The following is a 19,612-nucleotide window of genomic DNA, read 5'->3' as shown; positions in this document are numbered from 1 at the left end:
AGTTTTCTTTTGGGAAGGGACTGTAATAGCTTCTATAACAACCTCCTTAGATCTTCCACCCAAAAAAATCGTTAAATGAATTTATTTAATTTTTATTTTGTTTTTGCATTTCCTTTTTTAATTTTTTATAAACATAATACATTTATTAATAATTAAAAGATGATCGATCCTGTTGACCTACTGCACCGCAAAATCAGGACCATCAGATTCTGAGATCAGAAACATAGAAAAAGTCCGAAAAACACGGCCAGTGGGGTAACAAGTTCGAAAAAATGGTTTTTCAATTACATTTTTCACACGCTCATTATTACATATTTTGTTATTGTAACGGTTTGTTTGTTTATTATGTTCAAAAATGATTTGTATCTTTATCATATATTTAATATATACGTTTGGGCTTAGGTTTTTATTTAGTTTTAATGTTGGTTGGCTGTGTTTAGACTTTGATTTAAGGGCATATTGGTTACTACTCGTACGCGAATTTTATGCAATGTTTATTATGAAATATTTGTAAATTACTTCGTTTTTAGGTTTCTTTTCATTTTGGGATTGACACGACAGTTTTATGTTAAACCATTTCTTAAGTATTAAATATACTAGAATTTGTGGCTGTCTCTGTACTTTTTGTTAATGTTGTTTTTTGTTTTTACCAGGAAGCGTAAATGAGCCATGGCAATCCCTCTCATTTCCGTTTCCGCTTTCCTTTTTTTTGGCTCTCTGAGAGAGTGGGTGTGAATGTGTATGTGTGTGTGTTTGGGATGTGGCTGGTATGTTTGTGTGAGTGGGTGTATTTTCAATTTTAGATGCAACTGATCGTGTTAAACAATTAATTGTAAATTTGTTTTAAACTAATTACTAAATGGGTTCATTACTTCTGTTTTGTTTGCAACATTTTGACATCATTTGCATACAATATTTTTATAAAATATGTTCCTTATTCATGATTCATTTCTTTTCTCGATTTATTTGCTCATTTCTTTCGTGGAATTTTTATCGTTTAGGCGTACAATTTAGTTTTAGCTTAATTTGATTTTGTGTTTTGAATGTTTTTGTTTTTTTATCTCGGTTCTATTTAAAGATATACTTGTTTTGTTGTTGGTTGGGTTTTCGTGTATAAGTAGTTGGTAGTAGAGTGTGTAGAGTACAATCGAAAAGAATCAATAAATACGAATGTTTTAGTTTACGAATGTTTCACTTGTTGCATAATTTAAAAAACGGCTCAAAAACGAACGACAAATATATTTTAAATATGTAGATATATATATAATAATTCCCCATATGCATTAATGGTTAATCAGCGAAAAATAGTACAATCATAATAGTAGTAAATGGTAATATAATTACAAAAACTTGAAACAGTTAAAAACATTTGTCAGTTTAAGTTTTGTTTTTTTGTTTTGTGGTTGTATATAGTAGATTGGTTATTTCAATTTTCGCGACAATTGCTATTCGGATCCAAAAACGAAACGAGAACGGAAAAAAAATTGAAAATTTTTTACTTTACGCTTATACTTTTTGCTCCTCAGCTCCCCCTCTACATCCTTTTTTTCCTCTCTGTTTTTTTTTAGTTTTGTTTTTCTGTTTGTTTTTGGAAGTCTTATAGCAGAACACATAGGGACTTTTTCGGCTTCTTTTGTTTCTTCTCGGGCGACTTCTTGTTGATCTGCCGGACCAGGTCGTAGAAAATATCGTTCACATTCACTTTGGCTTTGGCTGAGGTCTCCATGAAGGCGCAGTTGAACTGGGTGGCCAGGCTCTTGCCCAGCTCCTTGCCGACGACGCGCTCCTCCTCGAGGTCGCACTTGTTGCCCACCAGGACCATGGGCACATCGTCCGTGTCCTTGACCCGCAATATCTGCTCCCGCAGGTCCTGCAGATCGTTGAATGTCGATTGCGCCGTGATGGAGTAGACCAGAACGAATCCCTGGCCGTTCTTCATATACAGATCCCGCATGGCCGTGAACTGCTCCGTGCCCGCCGTGTCCAGGATCTCCAGCATGCACTGCTGCCCGTCCACCTCCACCTGCTTCCGGTAGCTGTCCTCGATGGTCGGATCGTACTTCTCCACGAAGATGCACTGGACAAATTGGACCGTCAGCGCCGATTTTCCCACGCCGCCGCTTCCGAGGACCACGATTTTGTACTCACGCATCTTGGCTATATCCTTTATATATCGCTTTTGTTTTTGTGCTAAATTCTATTGAAGAGAGACCCAAAATGCAGGTAGGCCAGGTAGGTGGTTTACGTTTTTACTCGATATAATCACTAGTTTTTTAGGCGTTGTTCGGCGATTGCTTGTCGGTTGCAGTTTAGTTATATGTTTTATATATTTAAAGTAATTTTTTGTTTTGTTGTTTTTGTTGCTTTTGCTTTTGCTGTTGATAACCTTTGTGCCGTGTATGCGAGTGTGTGTGTGTGTGAGTGTCGGTGTGTGCTGGTGTTTGTGCCTCTCTCTCCCTCTCTCGCTCGCTCCTTCCGCCGAGTTGCGTGCGTTCAATTGTTGCTTTTTGAGCGGAAATCTCCTGGTAATTTTGAGTTTCGTTTTTTTTTTTGAGACCGCCGTCACTGCTACCGAGGGCACACTGTTTGGGAATAAGAAGAAAGACGATTGTTTAGACACTATTATTAACTCTAAATTCGCTGCGAGTCTTTTTGGTTTTGGATTTTTTGGTATGCTGAGAACTGCACTCCCTCTTTTCTTCTTCTTCTCCCTAGCAACTCTCTCGTTCTCGTTCTCTCTAGCTCTTATGATTCATTTTTAGGGTTGCCAGCCAGCGCGAGCCACTCAGCTCTCACTGCAACGCCTTAAACTCGCCATTCTCAGTCATTTCACTTGATTTTCAATTAAAATGCACTTGTTGTTTGGGTTTTTCGTACAATGTGTGTATATCAGCTAGCCAAAGGCAACACTAGACCACGCAAATGCACCCGCATGTCGCGCAGCAGGGCAACTCTGGGCGGAGCGCAACGGAGTTTTACCTGTGTTTTTCACTCGCTGCCGCTAAATGCGTTTTCCTCGGACCGCTTCACCTGACGCCGCTCGCGAATCGCTGCACTTTTGATTGATAACGCCTTAATTCCGCAGAAATGAGACAACTTTTTCGCCCACAGCAAACAGCGAACTCTCAGAGACAGTGTGACCAGAGGGGGCGAAACATTGATACCCACATCGATGTTTTTATAATATCGATGTTTGGCGGGGCAATATACCAAACGCTAGCGCTGGAAAAACTTCCCCTCAACTATTATTTTTGTTAAAATATCTATATTTTAACTATCAAGAGCAGAAGGCGCCAAAAAAATATTTTTTGTTTTAATTTGCTGTTTTTCTAATAATTTTTTTTCGTAAAAAATACAATCTTGTTTCTCATCAATGGTATCGATAGTTTTTTAACTCGAATTTAACTGCTGAAAATACAGTAATCAGTCAATACATTGAAAATATAAAAGACACCACTTTATGAATTTAGATGTAGCCTTGTGATATAAACAAAAAATTTGATCTTGAATTTATTAATTCAAATTTTAGTAAAAGAAATATTTTTTTTTTGAATGTTAAGTCATGAATCAACAATATGATATAATCAGAGTTTTTATAGCAAGCTAAATAACTATTTATATTTAACTTACCAGCTTGGATATATGAATAATGCAAATACAATTTTCATTAAAACATGATGATTAATTTGATAACAATATTTATTTGCTGGCTTAAAGATGTAGGAAATTAATCATCCAATGATAAATATTTATAACACTCTAGTAAATTTCTTAACAAACTTAATGTATGACTTTTAATTTTTACTCTTATGCATTTCAGATTTACCCGTAAATAAATCAAAATCTGAATAAACTTTATATTTCTAGCAAACTAAATTACTGTTTCTACTTTAATTTTCCAATTAAAGCACATACTTTGAAAACCAAATATTAAATGACTCAAATAAATATTAAAATAATGATTAATGTGTTCAAAACATCAACTCTTAGCTAAATATAATTTTTGAATGATTAATTTAATGATTAAAAGATTTTTATGAATTAAAGAACTCCATTACACACATATTTTTAAAATTACTCTTAATTTTTAAACAGACATATATTTAATTTCCCCCTTTTTAAGGCAAAAAGGTGTAAATTCCAGTGTTCCAACGTCTTTCGATTTAATGAATTCATATAAACTATGTATATTTAGCAAAACAACAAAAGTAAATATCTAACTAAAATTTCGTACAAAATTCAGCAAGGGCATGGGCCTTCCCTCAGCGGATCTTGGTGACCATTCCGGCGGCAATGGTGACGCCTGCCACCCGCAGCATCACGCGTCCCAGCTCCTTGAAGTCCGCATATCGCTCGATGCAGATGGGTCTGCTGGTCTCCAGTTCGACCAGAGCACACGAGTTGTTGCCCAGGCAGCGGGGCTTCTTTTTGACCACCTCGCCGGTGCTCTTGTGGATGGAGGCGGTCAGTTTGCAGACCACGGCGGGCTCTATCAGTGATTGGTGATGCAGCAGCACCGGGAATCCCATGGTTATGGGCACCTTGACGTTGAACACAATGATGCGTGCCTGGAAACGCGTAGTCACCGGAATGGGGGTCTGCGGATCGCAGATGATGCAGCCCACGGTCACGTTGTTGATGTCCAAGGCGGGCAGGGTCACGGATACCTGATCCCCGGCGAAAACACTCGTCTGCGGGAATTCGTTCATGGTCAGCGACTTGACCTGCGCCTGCTCTCTGCTGGCACCCACCAGAACTTTGTCGTTCAGGCATAGCACTCCGGTTTCCACGCGTCCCGAAATGCAGAATCCCGAGCCAGTGCCCTTGTAAATATCCGATACGGACATACGCAATGGTCTGTCAATAGCTCTTTCGGGTATCTTGAAGTTCTCGATGACATCCAGTAGATGGGGACCACTGTACCAGCTGGTTAGGGCAGATTCCTGGGCACTCTTGCAGAGATTCTCGCCTGTCAGTCCCGAGCAGGGCGTGAAACTCACATCCGAATCCTTGAAGCCAGCCTGCTTGAGGAACGACTTCAGCTTGGTCACAATCTCAGTGAAGCGTTCCTGCGACCAGCCAACAGTGTCCAGTTTGTTGATGACCACGCCCAGTTGGTTAACCCCCAGGGATCGCACTAGGATGGCATGCTCCCTGGTCTGTCCGCCCAGCTCAAAACCGGATTCGAACTCCCCTCGAGTGGCATCCACTACGAGGAGAGCCACATCCGCCTGCGTGGCACCAGAGATCATGTTGGGTATAAAATCCTTGTGTCCTGGAGCATCTAGCAGTGTAACGATCTTTGTCTTTGTTTCGATGCGCGACTGGCCTACATCCATGGTGATGCCACGAGCTCGTTCCTCACCCGTTTCGTCTAGAACCCAAGCGTACATAAAGCTCTGCTTGCCCAGCTTCTTGGATTCCTGCTCATGCTTGTGCATTACTCGCTGTGAGACGTTGCCGGTGTCGTAGAGCAGGTGACCCATTAGGGTGCTCTTGCCAGCGTCCACATGGCCAATGACGATCATGTGGATGTGGCTCTTCTGGTCCGCGCGCTCCTTTTCGTACAGCTGGCGGGCATTGCGCAGCGATTGCTCCTTGGAGACCTTAAAAAGGGTGGCTGAGCTGCGGTTTAAATCGTCGCCGCCGGCAATGTCCACCGGTGTATTCCTGCCCGAGACTACGGGCGATGAGGGCACCTTGGGCGAGGCTATTTCGAAGCCACGTCGCGGCTCCTTAAGATTGATTTTGGGCGGTGGCGTTGGAGCCGTTTTGCTGGAGGATTTGGGCAGCACGGGGGCAGGAGGAGGCACCTTTATGCGACTTGCAGCGGCGGGCTTCTCCCCCGACTTCTTGGTCTCCTCGTTCAGGATCTCATCCAGGATCTTCTGCATGTCGTAGTCGAACTTCATGGAGGTCTCCACAATGCGGCGCTCGGAAACGGCATCGCCCACTACGCTGCGCACCTCATCGACGCAGGAGCTCAGCTTGGCCTGCTCGATCTCGTCCAGCTGCGGCATCTGGAAACTTTCGGAGTCGCGGCGAGCCTTCTCAAAGGCGGCATCCTCATCATCGTCCTCCTCCTCCTGGATGTCCTTGTTCTTGCTGATGAAAGCCGAGATGCTCTGCTGGCCACGGGCACGATCGTAAAGCCATTGCTGCGCATCTGTGGGCGAAATGCAGTGCTCGTCCTCCACCGAATGGCCGTAGATGTCGTCGTAGCCATCGTACTCGTCGTTGTAGTCCATGGTCCGCACTATCCTGTGGCGCGACATCTTGGCAGGACTCTGTGTTTCACAATTTCACGGAAGGAATTCAGAATTTCATCAAGTTGCGAACAAAATAGAAGGTGCGTGCAGGTGTGACCGCCTCTCTGGTTTTATATGGTATTTTGTTAGGTATTTTGCGGTATTTTAGCCAAGGACGTGGTTAAAAGGGGATTCGTTGGTGCTTGAGGGGCTCGATTTAAACGTAATCCAGCGAGATTTAAATTGGCTTGACATCAAAAAACTAAGGAAATGAAAAGTGATCTTTTGAAGTGTTCAGGACAAATGAACTTTGGTGTCTTTTAAAAGGTTAGCTCAACATTTTTTTATTATCTACAAAATCGAAATTTTTTAAAATGTTTCACGCCAAAGTCTTTTAATATTTTATATACATATTTAATGTATATATTTTTTTTAATATTTTACAAGAACTAAGTAAACACTTTTAATATACATAGTTTGAGATTGTTAACTTTTTAAATATTTTACTAGAACTAGGTAAGCACTTGTGTTATGAACATACATTTAAAACCTAAAAAAAATCGTTTGTAAACAAGAAATGTTTAAACAAAAGTAGTTGACTTATTTGAAAAAAAAAATTTATTTTTCGAAACTTTTTTAAATTTTTATTGAAAATTATAACAATACTAACTTCCATTTTAAATCTTCTCTTTTAATTAACAGTCGATAGTTACTAAGTTATCCGAACACTATCGATAATATGGAATTTGTAGTTATTCAGTTGAACCACCACCCCCGCACGGGATTTTGACACCCCCGCGCGACGGTCACACTGTTCGAGTTTGCCTCTTTTGTGTCGCATTTTAATGTGAAAAGAAAAACACTTTTGCAACGGTTACGGGCGACAGAAAATAGTGAAAAACATCGCGATTTCGGAGTGGGCGACCATGCCTTCGGGGCAGCACTAAAACGGAGCCGTATTTCCCTCGATTTCCGCCGTATTTAGGAGTGCAAATGCGAGGCCAGCCGACGTTGGCAAACCGAATCTCTATAGCCCACATAGTCGTTTATTATTAAACAACACAGAACAGATAGGCAGAAGTTGGGGAACCGAGAACCCACTACCCAGAAAACATGTACAACAACGGGGCCAGGGGCTTCTCCATTCACGACGCCTTCGAGGAGGAGACGGACGAGGCGATACGCGTCTATGGATCCACAGTGATATCCACGCCCATGCGGGGTGGCAAGCAAGGTCGCTCCACCGAAGACGTCTCCATAAGGATTCAGGATCCCAAGTGAGTTGGGTGTTGGTAGATCTCTCGTGTATCTTGAGTAGAAAAACAGGTCTTTGATCTGCATCTGCTTGCGTGGGCAATGATTCCGATTATTGGCACCATTTTCTTTGTTTTGTGCCAAACAAGGAGACCCAGTCCCATTCCCATTCCCATTTCCATTGAGACTGTGATTCCGGTTATTGCTATGTTTATATTATAAAATACTATACTGAGCAGCTGTGCGTCTGGTGTTCTATGAGCTGGCTACTTCCCTATTCCCGCCGGAAGCACCTGAATAAGTTAGCCAAGCGGCGCGTGCGTGATGGATACCTTCTTGCCATTCCCTATCCACACTTCCAATCCGAATCCCAATCCCAATCCCCATTAGCCATGCATGGCGTGTCGCAACTACAGAAACGACTTGTAATTATGGGGATTATAAATGCAGACGGTCCAGCCTAATTTGGCATTCAATTGTAAAAATCATTGCGCATAAATTTCGTCATAAGGGTTTTCGCTCGCTCCGGCATTTCTTGAGGGGATCAGGAGGAGGGCAGGGAGGCAACTGGCCTTCGCCTGCGGTCAGCTGGAACCAGTTAGCTGGCCCAGCAAGCTAAAACCAGCCACCAGCTCATCGCCGTTTGCACTTGTCGGGCTTCTCTTGCCAATATAATCGAGTGGTAAACGCGAAATTGATTGCGTTTCGCTTTTGGCGGCAATCCAACCCCGCGATAACCCTCGAAACGGTTGATAAGGGTCCTAAAGTCCATATTTAACAGAGTGCAAAAGGTGACTTGGAAAATGGAAGCTTTGTTTAACGTATAAATTAAACATTTAAATGTTAACTTCAGTTGTTTGGACTTTTAGCTTGTCTAGATATGACCAATCATCATGAAAATCGTGATAGACCAATTAATAGGCTATTTATTAGGCTATTCACTAGAAATGCAAGAGATAATCTTTGGCGTTAAAAATCAAAATAAAACTCAGTTTATCATTAAAATAGCAATTTGCTTATTTAAATATTTTGGGACAAACATTTTATAAAGATTGTTGTATATTATATCACTTTATCTGGAGGCTATATTAAATTTTCTTTGTGCAATTTTGGAGTGTTTTGAATTTATATGTTAGTCATAGTCAGTCAGTCAGTTTAATGACTTGTGTTCTCTGTAAAACAAGTAAAAACTCAGTTAAAAATAAAGATTGCCAATAACCTTTTGAAATATGCTATAAACTTTTAACTGGATTTTTTTAAATCCGAGTCAATAAAAATAGCCTTTTTATGATGAATTTAAGTTGGACTAAATATTTATTATATCTAGCTTACAGTTTAGCAAAATTTGCGTTTACTTTATATGCAATGTAAAACATGTACATTTTACAACATGAAATAAACTTCTAATCGAATTGACCTTTTAAGATACAATACAATAAAAATTGCTTATTTAAAGAATTTAAATATATTACTTCTTCAGAACTTAAACTTAGTATATCATTTCTTGAAGCAGAACTGTTCAATAAATCCTATTTATAATTTAGTTACATTTCCATTGTAACTCAAGTGATATTTAATGAAAAGAGATTTAAAAAATTTAAATTGAAAACCTTAAATGCAGTTTCTGCAGAATACCTTTTCTTGAGTCAAGACAGTCTCGCATTAAGTGGGTCAAAACCGACGTTGAAAACCGGCTGCAATTATACTGCCCCCAAGGCCATTAAACACTCTTCCTTTTAACCGCTTTCCCATCTTCCGTTTCTCCCGCAGGGGCTACAACAAGTATGCCGAGGACACAACCTCCCGGGACAGCGACTCGCTCATCCAGGAGTACGGCAACCTGCCCACGGAGGAGACCAACACATACTGCTGGCGGCACCCTAAAGTGCGCGAAAACTGGCGCACTGTGCTAGCCGCCTTTACGCTTCTGGTCGTGGGCACGGGCCTCTTCGTGATGGGCACCTTCGCCATCGCCGATCCGCAGAACACGTCGCAGGGAGTCGTGTTCTTTGTGGCCGGACTTATCTGCTTCATACCCGGGGCCTACCACGTCGTGTACATTTGGCTGGCAGCCAAGGGATATCGAGGGTTTGACTTCTATCACCTGCCTCTGTTCACATAAACGGACATCTGGATAGGTTGATCCAAGGATCCAGATAAAGCAAGATAGCAGGATAGCAAGGGTGGTGGGGAGTGGTGGGAGATACCCGTTCCCCATCTATAAATATAAATCTATGTGTTTGTTTATATTTGTATAAACAATTTATTTTCTATATCGTAATTGTATTTAACCCGAAACTCGGTTTGTGTAACGTACTTTTTGTGTTTAATGGCAAAAATTTTCGATTAGACAAAAGCCCCTAGCCCCCCTTAAAAAACAACCCGAATAGAATTCTAGCAATATATATAGATTATATATTTTACAATATTTTCTATTATGTACTCGGTAAAGTGTTTTGTACCCAAATCCAACGCAAAAAATTATTGCAAAACATTCATACGTACACTCGAAATTTATTTAAACAAAAAAGAGAAAAAACAAACGAAAGACTTTGTATATGATGCTAACATGTTGAGGAAGCGCTAGAGTTATAACGTATACTATATATAAATTGTAATTGTAATTTATTGAAATTTAATTGCACCAAAAACGCTGGCAAGCGTACGAAAATGTTTTACGATTTTCAAAACCAACACTGAAAAAACAAAACAAAACAAGAAATGATTAACAAACCGTACACCCACGAATCTATGTATATGATTAGTGAGCGTCTGTCCAGGGATGCGCCTTAAAGAACTAGATCTAGACTTTAGTCAACGTCGAATTATGATTATGATTATGATTTAACCTAATCGATTGCAACGAGGGATCTTTTCTCGAGCAAACCATGATAATACCAAGCTACTAGTGATGTAAGACGATGCGCCGATATTGCAATACGTTCTTTTATAGCTATTAAAGTGATGACGCGTCTCTTTTCCGCTGACCTTTAACCCCGTCCTCTAATGAAATTACATCTCACAGTCATTCACATTTCCAAAAAAAAAATAACTAATCACACACCTCATCATCTGCCGTTTAGTTTTTTAAGTCGTATAATTTCTTTTTTAAGAAATGCTGAATATGGTTGTATTAAAAGAGAATAATTATTACACGCAGAAAATCCAAAAAAAAAACAAAAGAAAAACACAGAAAAACAAAAAATTTACTTAAAACACATAAATACGATTTATGGCTTATACAGGACTTCTTTTTTTCCAAAATTTACACAAAAACCTAATTTTTAGCTGTAATTTTGTGACTTTTGTATGTATTTTCCCATTGAATGTTGGTTTTTATTCGAATTAAAAATATTATTTTTGACCATTTCAGTTTGTTTTTATTTTCAGTGGAGGGGACTTTAATTTAAATACCACTGCCTTTGGCCCATATCTAAAAACGATGGGATTAAACAACTACATATTTTATCAATTGTTTATGGTTTTTGAACGTGATTAGTCCCTTTTTTTTTATTTCACTGCTTTTTTAGCACTCTCTTCTGGGAATTGGCTTCATTTCTTAACGCAGCTAAGAATGGGCGATAAATTTTATCTTTCTTTTGCGGCATTCCCCATTGAACTGTATCAGAATCCATCATTATCAACAAGTTCACCCTCAGTAAGTCGACAGTGCGTTTCGGAACTGTAAGATAAGGGATAGGGGCGGAAATTAAATATATTTCAAGAACTTTTTGTAGATTATTCTTTAGTACAAAATTAAATTTAATCTTTAACAACTTTATGCTGTCCCATTTAAATTCCATTCATAAATCTATTCGTTAATGAGCCACTTGCGATAAGACTTTCCGTTTTCTAGCTGACCTTACTCTATTACTTTTTTGATAGCCCCGCGCAATAATACAGACCCTTGGCCTTTGTCCTAATATCACGAAACGCACTGTAGGCCAGTTCCATCCAGCTCTTAACCAATCCCAAAGAAACTCCTCTTGGTTTAATGGATTCGGCTAATGGCGAATGCAAATGAGATGAAGTGAAATGTTAGAAACAATCAAATCGGCAATGGAATAGGATAGATACTTGCTCAATATACGAAGTTAACGACGGCTCTAATAGGTTTAATTATATTGGTGTTGTGTGCGCCTCTCCGAATCGATTATTTTTGTAGCTTTGAACTTATTTGAATTGTATTTGAATAATTGTTACGTCGACCCGACTCCATTCGAATCGATTCGATTTCTTTCGCCTCGGTTGGACCGTTGATGATTAAGCTTTAAATGTGCTTAGCGAAGTAAGTGTGGAAATGGAATAAAGTGCATGGAAATTAAACGCCAAATAATGTTTGTTGATTCGCCCCCCTTTTCGGAGGCGCCACCTCTGTCAGAGGTGGGTAGTTTTTTTGGGGCTTGTACCTGTACACGTTTTTTTTATCATTTATAGGTACCTCAAATACATCACACCTTTTAAATTATCTAGTTGCTGATAATGTCTTCATTATTCGCAAGCTCTTTAAAAAAAATGTTCCTTATTTTTTAATACTTTTTGGGTCAGTCAATTATAGTCAGGTAAACATTTTTTTGGGTACTTCAAACAACTCACACGTTTTAACTTATCTAGCTCTATGTTTTGGCAATCTGAAAATACACTCAAACAAACTTCTAAAATGCGATTGTTTTTTAGATTTTTAAAATGTTTAAAAGTGAATTATTGTGAAATTTTAACAAAACAATTCTCATTTCTCAACAACTATTTTTGTTTTATATTTTTTTAACACCAATTTTAACGATTATTTGCGATTTTATTCTTAAGAACTATAATATAAAAATTAGGGATCTTGGTTGTATGATTTTAAGTAATTTATATAACTTTGGTTTTGTACCTTGTACCTTTTCGTGAAGCTTGAACCCCACCTAGGTGACCCAAAATTGTACCTTTCCCATGGGGCTCTGCCTTCCCGGAGAGACAATTTGTCACCGGGCATCGATCAAACACAGGACATCCGAGTGGCCTGGCAACGGGCGCCATTGAAACAGGATGGCAATGGATATGGATATGGATGGGCCATCATAACCGCAAGGGAGCGAAGCGGAGTGGAAAGGAGTGGAGGAGCCGCTAATGTCTGGAGTGCACATCCAAGTTCATTAGACTTGCGGATGGGTGCGGAAAAGCTGCTCGACACGAAATGGAAAATTTTGGCAAAGTTTCCCGCTGGCTGGAATCGTCGTAAATCGCTGTCTAAAAATATCCCAACACTCGAACCCAATCGATGTGCCCGCAGCTGGCAGAGATGGGCGAACGTGAGCCAGAGTCGGACGAGGATTGCGAGGTCTACTGTAAGTCGTTGTGCTCCGTGGCAGCATGTCCCTACTTATGGATTATTCCGCAGTCCTGAAGCCGGTCAACGAGTACAGCATTGTGGACAGGATCAAGGAGGCCAACAAGGAGCTCTTTGCGCCGGACGCGGATGAGGGTTCTAATGGTTCCAATGGTGGCAAGGTGACCAAGGTGAAGTTCGCCCTGAATCTGGAGGACTATGAACCCACGGAGCAGCAGAAGGATCAGAGTCCCAGTCCGCCGGATGAGCTGCTGCAGCAGTTGACGCAACTAAAGCTTAAGCCCATTGTGGAAGAGGAGCCAGTGGCTGCAGAGGTGACCGAGGTGCCGGAGGAACCTCCTCAAGAGGAGGAGCCAGAAGTGGAGGAAGAGATCTGCGAGGAAATTCTGGACTTGAGTGAGGTTCCCCCACAGCAGCAGCCTGCTATCCAAGAAGCCATTCCCATTGATGAAGATGAAGACGACGACTTTTCTGGTGTGGATGAGGCAGATCTGGATGATGACGACTCTCCAGCTAAGGTTGCCTCTCCTCAACTGAGGCAGAACACCTTCGACCAAGATGACTCCGATCAGAAGAGTCTCACCAACTTGCTGACCGAATCCGATTGCGAGGAGGAGGAGCGCACTTTGAATGAGGCACGCCAGAAGTTGAGAGATGCCTACAAGAATCTGTACAAGACTTTGGATTCCAAGCAGCAGGCCACCATTGATAGGCTGACGGGAGCAGAAAGTGAGGTTCCCTTACCGCCGCCGCCGTCTGTGAATATTGCTCCAGTTGAAGCCGATGAAGAGGATGACTTGTCCATCATTGTGGCCAGCTATATTCCCGATGACTTTGAGCTCAACGAGCAGAGCATTTACTACAAGAAGGAGGAACCCGAGGAAGAGGTGAAGCAATCCTGTCCCAAGGCCACTTCCAAGACCTTCTTCACTTCGCGCAGTTTCAGTTTCCGGCGTCGCAGCAAGCCCACACCTCCGCCATCATCATCATCCGGTGCCACCGCTTCAACGACATCGCCTCCCTCCATCCGGATGAACTACAAGATCTGCTGCGAGCATCGTCACTCGATCCAGGGCAAGCTGCCCCGGTATATGGGCTACATGTCCGAGTACGGACTGACTGCCCAGCAGCTGCAGCGTCGGGATCAGCAGCTGCGGCGCAAGCAGCGCTTCTCCATGGAGCAGACCTTGCAGAGCAACGAGCAGGAGCTGAAGAAGATGCAGGACAACGAGCGGGCCTTCACCACCTGGCTGAAGAACAAGATGCGCTACCCGATCAACAAGACGCGCAACATGTTCGATGCGCACAAGAGGAAGGGCAGTGTGGCCGCCGCCGGAAGTCCACGTCAGCATGCTCATCCGCATCATCAGGAGCAGGAGCAGCGTGGAGGCAGGCGAAGGCGTCGACGTGACAGCGGCGAGGAGGAGGTGCACGCCTATCGACACCTTCTCGGCAGCTGGAACAAGTAGTTCATAATGTAGTAATTCTTACATTAGTTTATTACATAAATGTATATCGTATTATGTTTAATTTGTAATACAACTTTTGAAGCGTGAAAAATGAGTGGGTTTAGAATCGGAGCGGGAGTGGGAGTGGAAGGATCTTTCAACAGATAGACAATGGATAACAGAATTAGAATTACAATCGCAGTGGAGTGTCGCAGAGGATTCTAATGACGCGACCTCTTCGACTTGTTGTGACCATTGTCGCGACTGTCGTCCCGCGAGCGCTTGCGATCCTTATCCTTGCTGCTGCTCTTGTGTCCGGACGACGAGGAGGAATGATGCTTGTCCCGGCTGTGGTACTTATCCTTGGACGATTTCGATGGGCTTTAAAATAAGAGAACAGAGTTTGCATGGTTGTTAGAAAACATTTTTTTTAACTAATATATAAATGTGTTAACAAAATTTGGAGCAAGCAAAAGTGTAATGTTGTTTCTTTTTAAATTCAGATTAGATTCCATTTATAAAGTATATCCTTCGAGGTAAACCTTTATTAATAATTTGGACCACCAAAACTGTATGGGAATTTTAGGGACGAATAGCTAATTTGAAAAATAAAAACTTTAACAAGAAAAGAAATTTTTGGAAACCAAGCCGATTTAAAATATTTGGAATAAAAAGAAAAATTAAAATTAATTGAAAAAAAAACCCCATTTTTAAGAAGTAGCAGAAATTAAAAATACTTGAAAAATATAAAGACTTTAACAAGGCACGAAAAATTTCTTTAAAACCAAGCCGAATGAGAATTTTAAGGATGATACGCTAGTTTAAAAAATTAAGACTTTAACAAGGAAAGGAATTTTGAAAACCCAACCCGAATTTAGAATTTTAGAGATGAAGAGCAAACTTAAATAATAAAGACTTTGACAAGGAACAGAGCTTTCGGTATCAGAATAAAAATTCTACCCAAAACCTTAACAATAAATTAGGAAAAAAAAACCAATATAAAATTCAAAATTTTGAAACTAAATTTCGTAAGTGTGGATTTTGTTTGTTGTGTGAAATGATGTCTGAAAAGCACTTGCGTTAGGCCATATGATTGGGTATTAAGTGTTTGCGGGTGTTTACGATAACAAACCTAGATGAGCTGCCATGTTTGGAGCTGGAGGATTTTAAATGCGAAGAGGAAGAGGAGGAGTTCGACTTATGCTTTTTACTGTGCGACGACGAAGATCGAGGCTCCTCGCGGTCGCGGCGACTGTTTTGAGTGTAAAATGGTAACAATTGATATAGATAAGACCAAGAAGTTCTCGGATATTGTCATACTCCGATGGGGAATCTTTGGAACGCTCTCATACCTGTGCTTTGAACTCTTGCTATGTTTCTTGGACTCGAATTTGCCATTGCGTGGTTTGTCATCGGTGGCATAATCATTGTTGCGATCCTCTTCGGCGGCCTCACGTTCCAAATCAGACCAATCCTTGCCGGATTCCTCATCAGAGCCAAGGTCCTCTGTAAAAGTTTAGCAAATACATATTAAGAAGCAAATTAAATTGGTATTTTTATGTATGATTATACCATCGCTTTCTTCGCTGTCTTCCGAGGCCTCTGAATACTCGGAATCTTCGTCCGACTCTTCATCCGTTTCGGCATCTGTGGGATTGTAGGCCTCGTCCTCTTCGGACTCGGCCGTTTCGTTCTCGCCCTCGCTACCAGATTCGGGGTCCAAGAAAGTCCAGCCGCCCTGGTCAAAGAAGCCCTCGGGATCGTCTGTGATGGTCTTCATGATCTTTTGCCAGTTGAGCGATTGAACACCCTCCGAATAGCGAATATCGCAGGAGCTTTAGGGTTACAAATAATTAATTAACATAAGTTATAAATGAAAGTTGCATGAGAAACCCACTTGAGCCACTCCTTGACGTGATCCAGCATGTTCATGGGAATGGCATTGACCATGGCCACCTTCTTGTTGTACTCCTTGAACACAAAGATCATGTCGAAGTTGCGCAGATGGAACTGAACGCGCTCGAAGTGCACCAGTTCCACATCGTCCAAGGTAATGACAAATGGTGGCCATTCGGTGAGATTGACCAGGGAGCCCGAGGTGGGCTGCAGCGTCACTGTGCTGCGGAAAGGTGCTCCGGGGAATCCCAGTTCACGGAACGGCGTGTCAAACTCCACTATCGACTTGGTCATCGTCTCCACCTTCTCGCAGAAGCTCTTGAAGGCCGTCTTGAGCTTGTGGCGCAACTCGCGCTCCGCCTGCTCGGCAGCCAAATCATCGCGATCGTGCATGTGCTGATGCTTGCCCAGATCCGTGGTGATCTCGCCCACTTCCGTGTAGAACTGCACATCCACGTGCTTCTTTTTGCCAAACATAATGGCGTACTTCAAGTGGAAATGCAGCAGAATGATCATCTCGCCGTCGCAGGGCTGGAAAAATGCGCTCTTGATGTTGTTATACAGGATGTCCACCTTGTCGCCGCGCACGGAGATGTAGCGGAATCCATTGGTGTGCGCCTCCAGGCTGCCTGTCATGCGCTTGGTAACGATATTGGGCCGAATGTACAGATCCTTTAGCTTGGGATTGCCCTTGTTCTGGGAAAGGATAAGCGTGTCCTGCTTCACAAGATCCTCCTTCTCGCGTTCTTCTGCTTCGCGGGTTTTAAAGCGCTTCTGCACTTCTTTGATCAACCGAAAAGCGTTATTTAAATTCGCCGAAGGGGCACCCACCTCTCCGTGCTCTTTAACATTGGAACTGCGATAGGTGCTGAAAAGGAGGAAAATGCAAAATTTGTTAGTTTTAACTCACTTAATATGAGTATATTGAAGAACTTACACTTCCTTCACAAACGTGGCCTCTGGCTGGGGATAAAGTCCACCCTCATTACGACCCATTGTGGCGCCGGGATGGAAAAAGTTGATGCGCAAGTACGTGTACTCGCCCTCCACCGACTGCGAGATGTTCTTAATAGTGGAGATGTGGAACGGCACTTGGATGCCGAACACGGGCATGATGACGGTCTCGTACTTCTTGTCCACATACAGCTTGAGCTCCTTGACCTCCGGTTCACGGGGCATCTGGCTGATGGACTTGTACGACACAGTGTTCTTGCGCACCTTCTCCACCTCCTTGGAGTTGCCCTGCTTGGCCAGCCGATCCTTGGCCCGCTCGTTCAGCTGCTGGGCCAGTTCCCGCTGGTGCTCCTTGCGCTTCTCCTCCGTGTTGATCTCATTTCGCAGCTTCGACTCCAGCACGGCATTCCGCTTGCTGCGGCCCAGGATCTCGGTGCCCTGGTCCTCTTTGGCGGCCTTCTTGTCGTCCACATCCTCCTCGTCGCTGTCGTCCTTGATGAAGATGCCCACGTTCTTGATCTTTTTCTTGGACGGGGTCATCACACTGGCCGGCGATTGTTCGCCCACAAGGACTGTGTCGCCTATGAAGAGGGCGTAGTTCTTGCCCTCCTTATCGGTGGCATCGGGATTGGTCAGATTCGAGATGCCAACGTGCAGATTGAAGACCATGTTCTTCTTGAGCAGAGCCTGGCACTTGGGCCCGATGACAATCGAGTTCTCCCGGAACTCCAGACCCATGGCAAAGCCAAAGCTCTTGGGCAGATTGTCCACCATACTGGGCTTCTCCTTCTTCACATAATCCAGCGTTTTCTCGTACACATCGCACAGCTTGGTGCCCGGCACCAGCAGCTTGAGAATCTCCTCCTGCACACTTACCAGAAATGTGTAGTTCTCCTGCATGGCCTCGGTGGGATTGACCAGGAAGGTGCGCGATATATTTGAGCAGTAGGACTTGTAGCGGGCGCCCAAAGAGCAAACAATAACGCCAAAATGCAGGGGATTCTTGTCCGCCACGGCGGAAAACTTTAGGCTATAAACTCCGCCCGATTGGATGATGGGTGGATAGGCCATGTCCAGCAATCTGGGATCCAGGCCGCTGGTGTACTTCTTGTCGCCAATGGCTGTATCGCAGCCATCTGAGAGTTTGTTGTGCTTGACTTTCTAAGGTTTAAGAGGGTTAATCAATATAAGAACATATTATATGGATATAATACCCCAACTCACCCTATCCGAATCAATAATGTCCATGATCTCATCTTTCAAATACTTGTTGAAAATGTCCATGGACACAAGCGATGCTTTGCGTATGTTATTGATCTCCGACTCATCTTTGGGACACATCAGGTAAGCTATGATGGTGCTGATGTCCACATGCTCGAACTTGGACTCCATCAGGGACTTTTTCCAGGCTTCGCTGAACTCCCCGGGAAAGGCATCCTTGGTGAAGACGCCCAGGCGCTTGCCTTTCTTAGAGTTTTGCAGTGCTTTGATGAGTTTTTCAAAGTTGCCCTGGTCTTTATCCGTCTTTTAGTAAGGGGAAATTAAAAGGCATTAGAGTGGTTTCGATATGTGAAATGGAGAGTAACTAACCCGATCCCTCACTAAGAGATTGATCTTGGGCACACCCTCTTCGGTGATGTTTTGGGTCTGTTTCAGGAACTCAATCTTCTTTTTGCTGGTGAGGAAGTAGATGGCATCCGAGGCGAACACGGAGATGGTGTCCGTCAGTTCGTAGCCCAAGAGCCAGAGCTGCAGGGCCATGGATTTGGAGTACAGGACATCCTCTTCGACGCCCACAACACTCATGATGCAGTCCAGATTGCTAAGGGCATCATCGTGTCCAATGCTGGGAGCCTGCGTGAAAGACAAAGAAATGGAGATTAGCATCTATTACCGCGTGTCTTGATATCATTTCACCACATTTCTCAATGCCCATTATCGCTGTGTGTAAACGTATATCGTATGCAGTCCGCATGCTTTTTGGGTGCTCCTGTAGACACCAACAAATCCGGAGACTTCCGGACCGGCGGACGTACTCACCTTCCATTCCGTGTACAATCGCTTTATGCGGCGCACAAACGCCTCCTTGTCCAGCACAAAGCTCGACATCTTGCCACCGGCTCTATGACAGTAGTTTCTATTGTTACAATTGTTAAATCTAGTTTAAAATGTGTTTTTGCATTTGCAAATTCCGGCGGACGAAAAAATTGCGCGGCGCGACGAGAAAAAGAAGAAGAATCAGCGTCAGCGTGAGGTGAGCTAGCTGTATATCGATATGTAATCGGTTTTAATAGCAGTACTGGCAAGTCATGGCCATCTTTACCAACACTGGAAACGGTTTGAAAAGGTACAAGAATAACGGTTCAATGTAACTATTAAATAAACGGATAAGCAAAAGACATTTTGAATCAAAAATTAATTATAATTAAACATTTTTTGTATACTTACGCATAAAGCTATTTTATCAAAAACATTACTTA

The 19,612-nt window shown here is 42.6% G+C and overlaps 5 protein-coding genes across 6 annotated transcripts; 2 read left to right on the top strand and 3 right to left on the bottom strand.

The window, feature by feature from the left end:
• Positions 1–76: 76 nt before the first annotated feature.
• Positions 77–3,156, bottom strand: LOC108146245 (ras-related protein Rap1). Its single transcript, XM_017272181.2, has 2 exons — positions 2,980–3,156; positions 77–2,582 (listed from the first exon to the last, which is right to left on the bottom strand). Exon 2 carries the CDS (start codon positions 2,150–2,152, stop codon positions 1,598–1,600), a length of 555 nt encoding a protein of 184 aa, XP_017127670.1. The 5' UTR covers positions 2,153–2,582; positions 2,980–3,156; the 3' UTR covers positions 77–1,597.
• A 982-nt stretch (positions 3,157–4,138) lies between these two features.
• Positions 4,139–6,393, bottom strand: LOC108145977 (HBS1-like protein). Its single transcript, XM_017271711.2, has one exon. The coding sequence runs from the start codon at positions 6,273–6,275 to the stop codon at positions 4,263–4,265; it is 2,013 nt and encodes a 670-aa protein (XP_017127200.1). The 5' UTR covers positions 6,276–6,393; the 3' UTR covers positions 4,139–4,262.
• Positions 6,394–7,039: 646 nt separating this feature from the next.
• Positions 7,040–10,869, top strand: LOC108145980 (transmembrane protein 134). Its single transcript, XM_017271714.2, has 2 exons — positions 7,040–7,525; positions 9,273–10,869. Exons 1-2 carry the CDS (start codon positions 7,362–7,364, stop codon positions 9,622–9,624), a joined length of 516 nt encoding a protein of 171 aa, XP_017127203.1. The 5' UTR covers positions 7,040–7,361; the 3' UTR covers positions 9,625–10,869.
• A 108-nt stretch (positions 10,870–10,977) lies between these two features.
• Positions 10,978–14,303, top strand: LOC108145979 (coiled-coil domain-containing protein 181). The gene is made up of 2 exons (XM_017271712.1): positions 10,978–12,832; positions 12,886–14,303. Exons 1-2 carry the CDS (start codon positions 12,766–12,768, stop codon positions 14,301–14,303), a joined length of 1,485 nt encoding a protein of 494 aa, XP_017127201.1. The 5' UTR covers positions 10,978–12,765.
• Positions 14,304–14,315: 12 nt separating this feature from the next.
• Positions 14,316–19,373, bottom strand: LOC108145976 (FACT complex subunit spt16). Of its 2 annotated transcripts, XM_017271709.2 has the most exons (9): positions 19,173–19,373; positions 18,723–18,986; positions 18,357–18,656; positions 17,116–18,293; positions 16,180–17,046; positions 15,855–16,117; positions 15,635–15,788; positions 15,415–15,534; positions 14,316–14,663 (listed from the first exon to the last, which is right to left on the bottom strand). In XM_017271709.2, exons 1-9 carry the CDS (start codon positions 19,239–19,241, stop codon positions 14,504–14,506), a joined length of 3,375 nt encoding a protein of 1,124 aa, XP_017127198.1. In that variant the 5' UTR covers positions 19,242–19,373; the 3' UTR covers positions 14,316–14,503. The 2 variants fall into 2 exon arrangements, with proteins under 2 accessions (XP_017127198.1, XP_017127199.1); XM_017271710.2 differs by lacking the exon at positions 15,415–15,534.
• Between the last annotated feature and the right edge of the window lie 239 nt (positions 19,374–19,612).

Source organism: Drosophila elegans, unplaced genomic scaffold, assembly GCF_018152505.1.
Source record: "Drosophila elegans isolate 14027-0461.03 unplaced genomic scaffold, ASM1815250v1 contig_208, whole genome shotgun sequence".
Lineage (NCBI taxonomy): Eukaryota > Metazoa > Arthropoda > Insecta > Diptera > Drosophilidae > Drosophila > Drosophila elegans.
Note: the sequence above shows the minus strand (reverse complement) of the source record. Positions and strands in the feature narration are given on the sequence as shown.

Coding starts and splice junctions, on each gene's coding strand:
- LOC108145979 (XM_017271712.1), top strand. CDS start 12,766: ATGTGCCCGCAGCTGGCAGAGATGGGCGAACGTGAGCCAGAGTCGGAC. Junction 12,833..12,885: donor CGAGGATTGCGAGGTCTACT/GTAAGTCGTTGT, acceptor ATTATTCCGCAG/TCCTGAAGCCGGTCAACGAG.
- LOC108146245 (XM_017272181.2), bottom strand. CDS start 2,152: ATGCGTGAGTACAAAATCGTGGTCCTCGGAAGCGGCGGCGTGGGAAAA.
- LOC108145977 (XM_017271711.2), bottom strand. CDS start 6,275: ATGTCGCGCCACAGGATAGTGCGGACCATGGACTACAACGACGAGTAC.
- LOC108145976 (XM_017271709.2), bottom strand. CDS start 19,241: ATGTCGAGCTTTGTGCTGGACAAGGAGGCGTTTGTGCGCCGCATAAAG. Junction 18,657..18,722: donor ATCTCTTAGTGAGGGATCGG/GTTAGTTACTCT, acceptor CCTTACTAAAAG/ACGGATAAAGACCAGGGCAA. Junction 16,118..16,179: donor CACGTCAAGGAGTGGCTCAA/GTGGGTTTCTCA, acceptor GTAACCCTAAAG/CTCCTGCGATATTCGCTATT.
- LOC108145980 (XM_017271714.2), top strand. CDS start 7,362: ATGTACAACAACGGGGCCAGGGGCTTCTCCATTCACGACGCCTTCGAG. Junction 7,526..9,272: donor ATAAGGATTCAGGATCCCAA/GTGAGTTGGGTG, acceptor TTTCTCCCGCAG/GGGCTACAACAAGTATGCCG.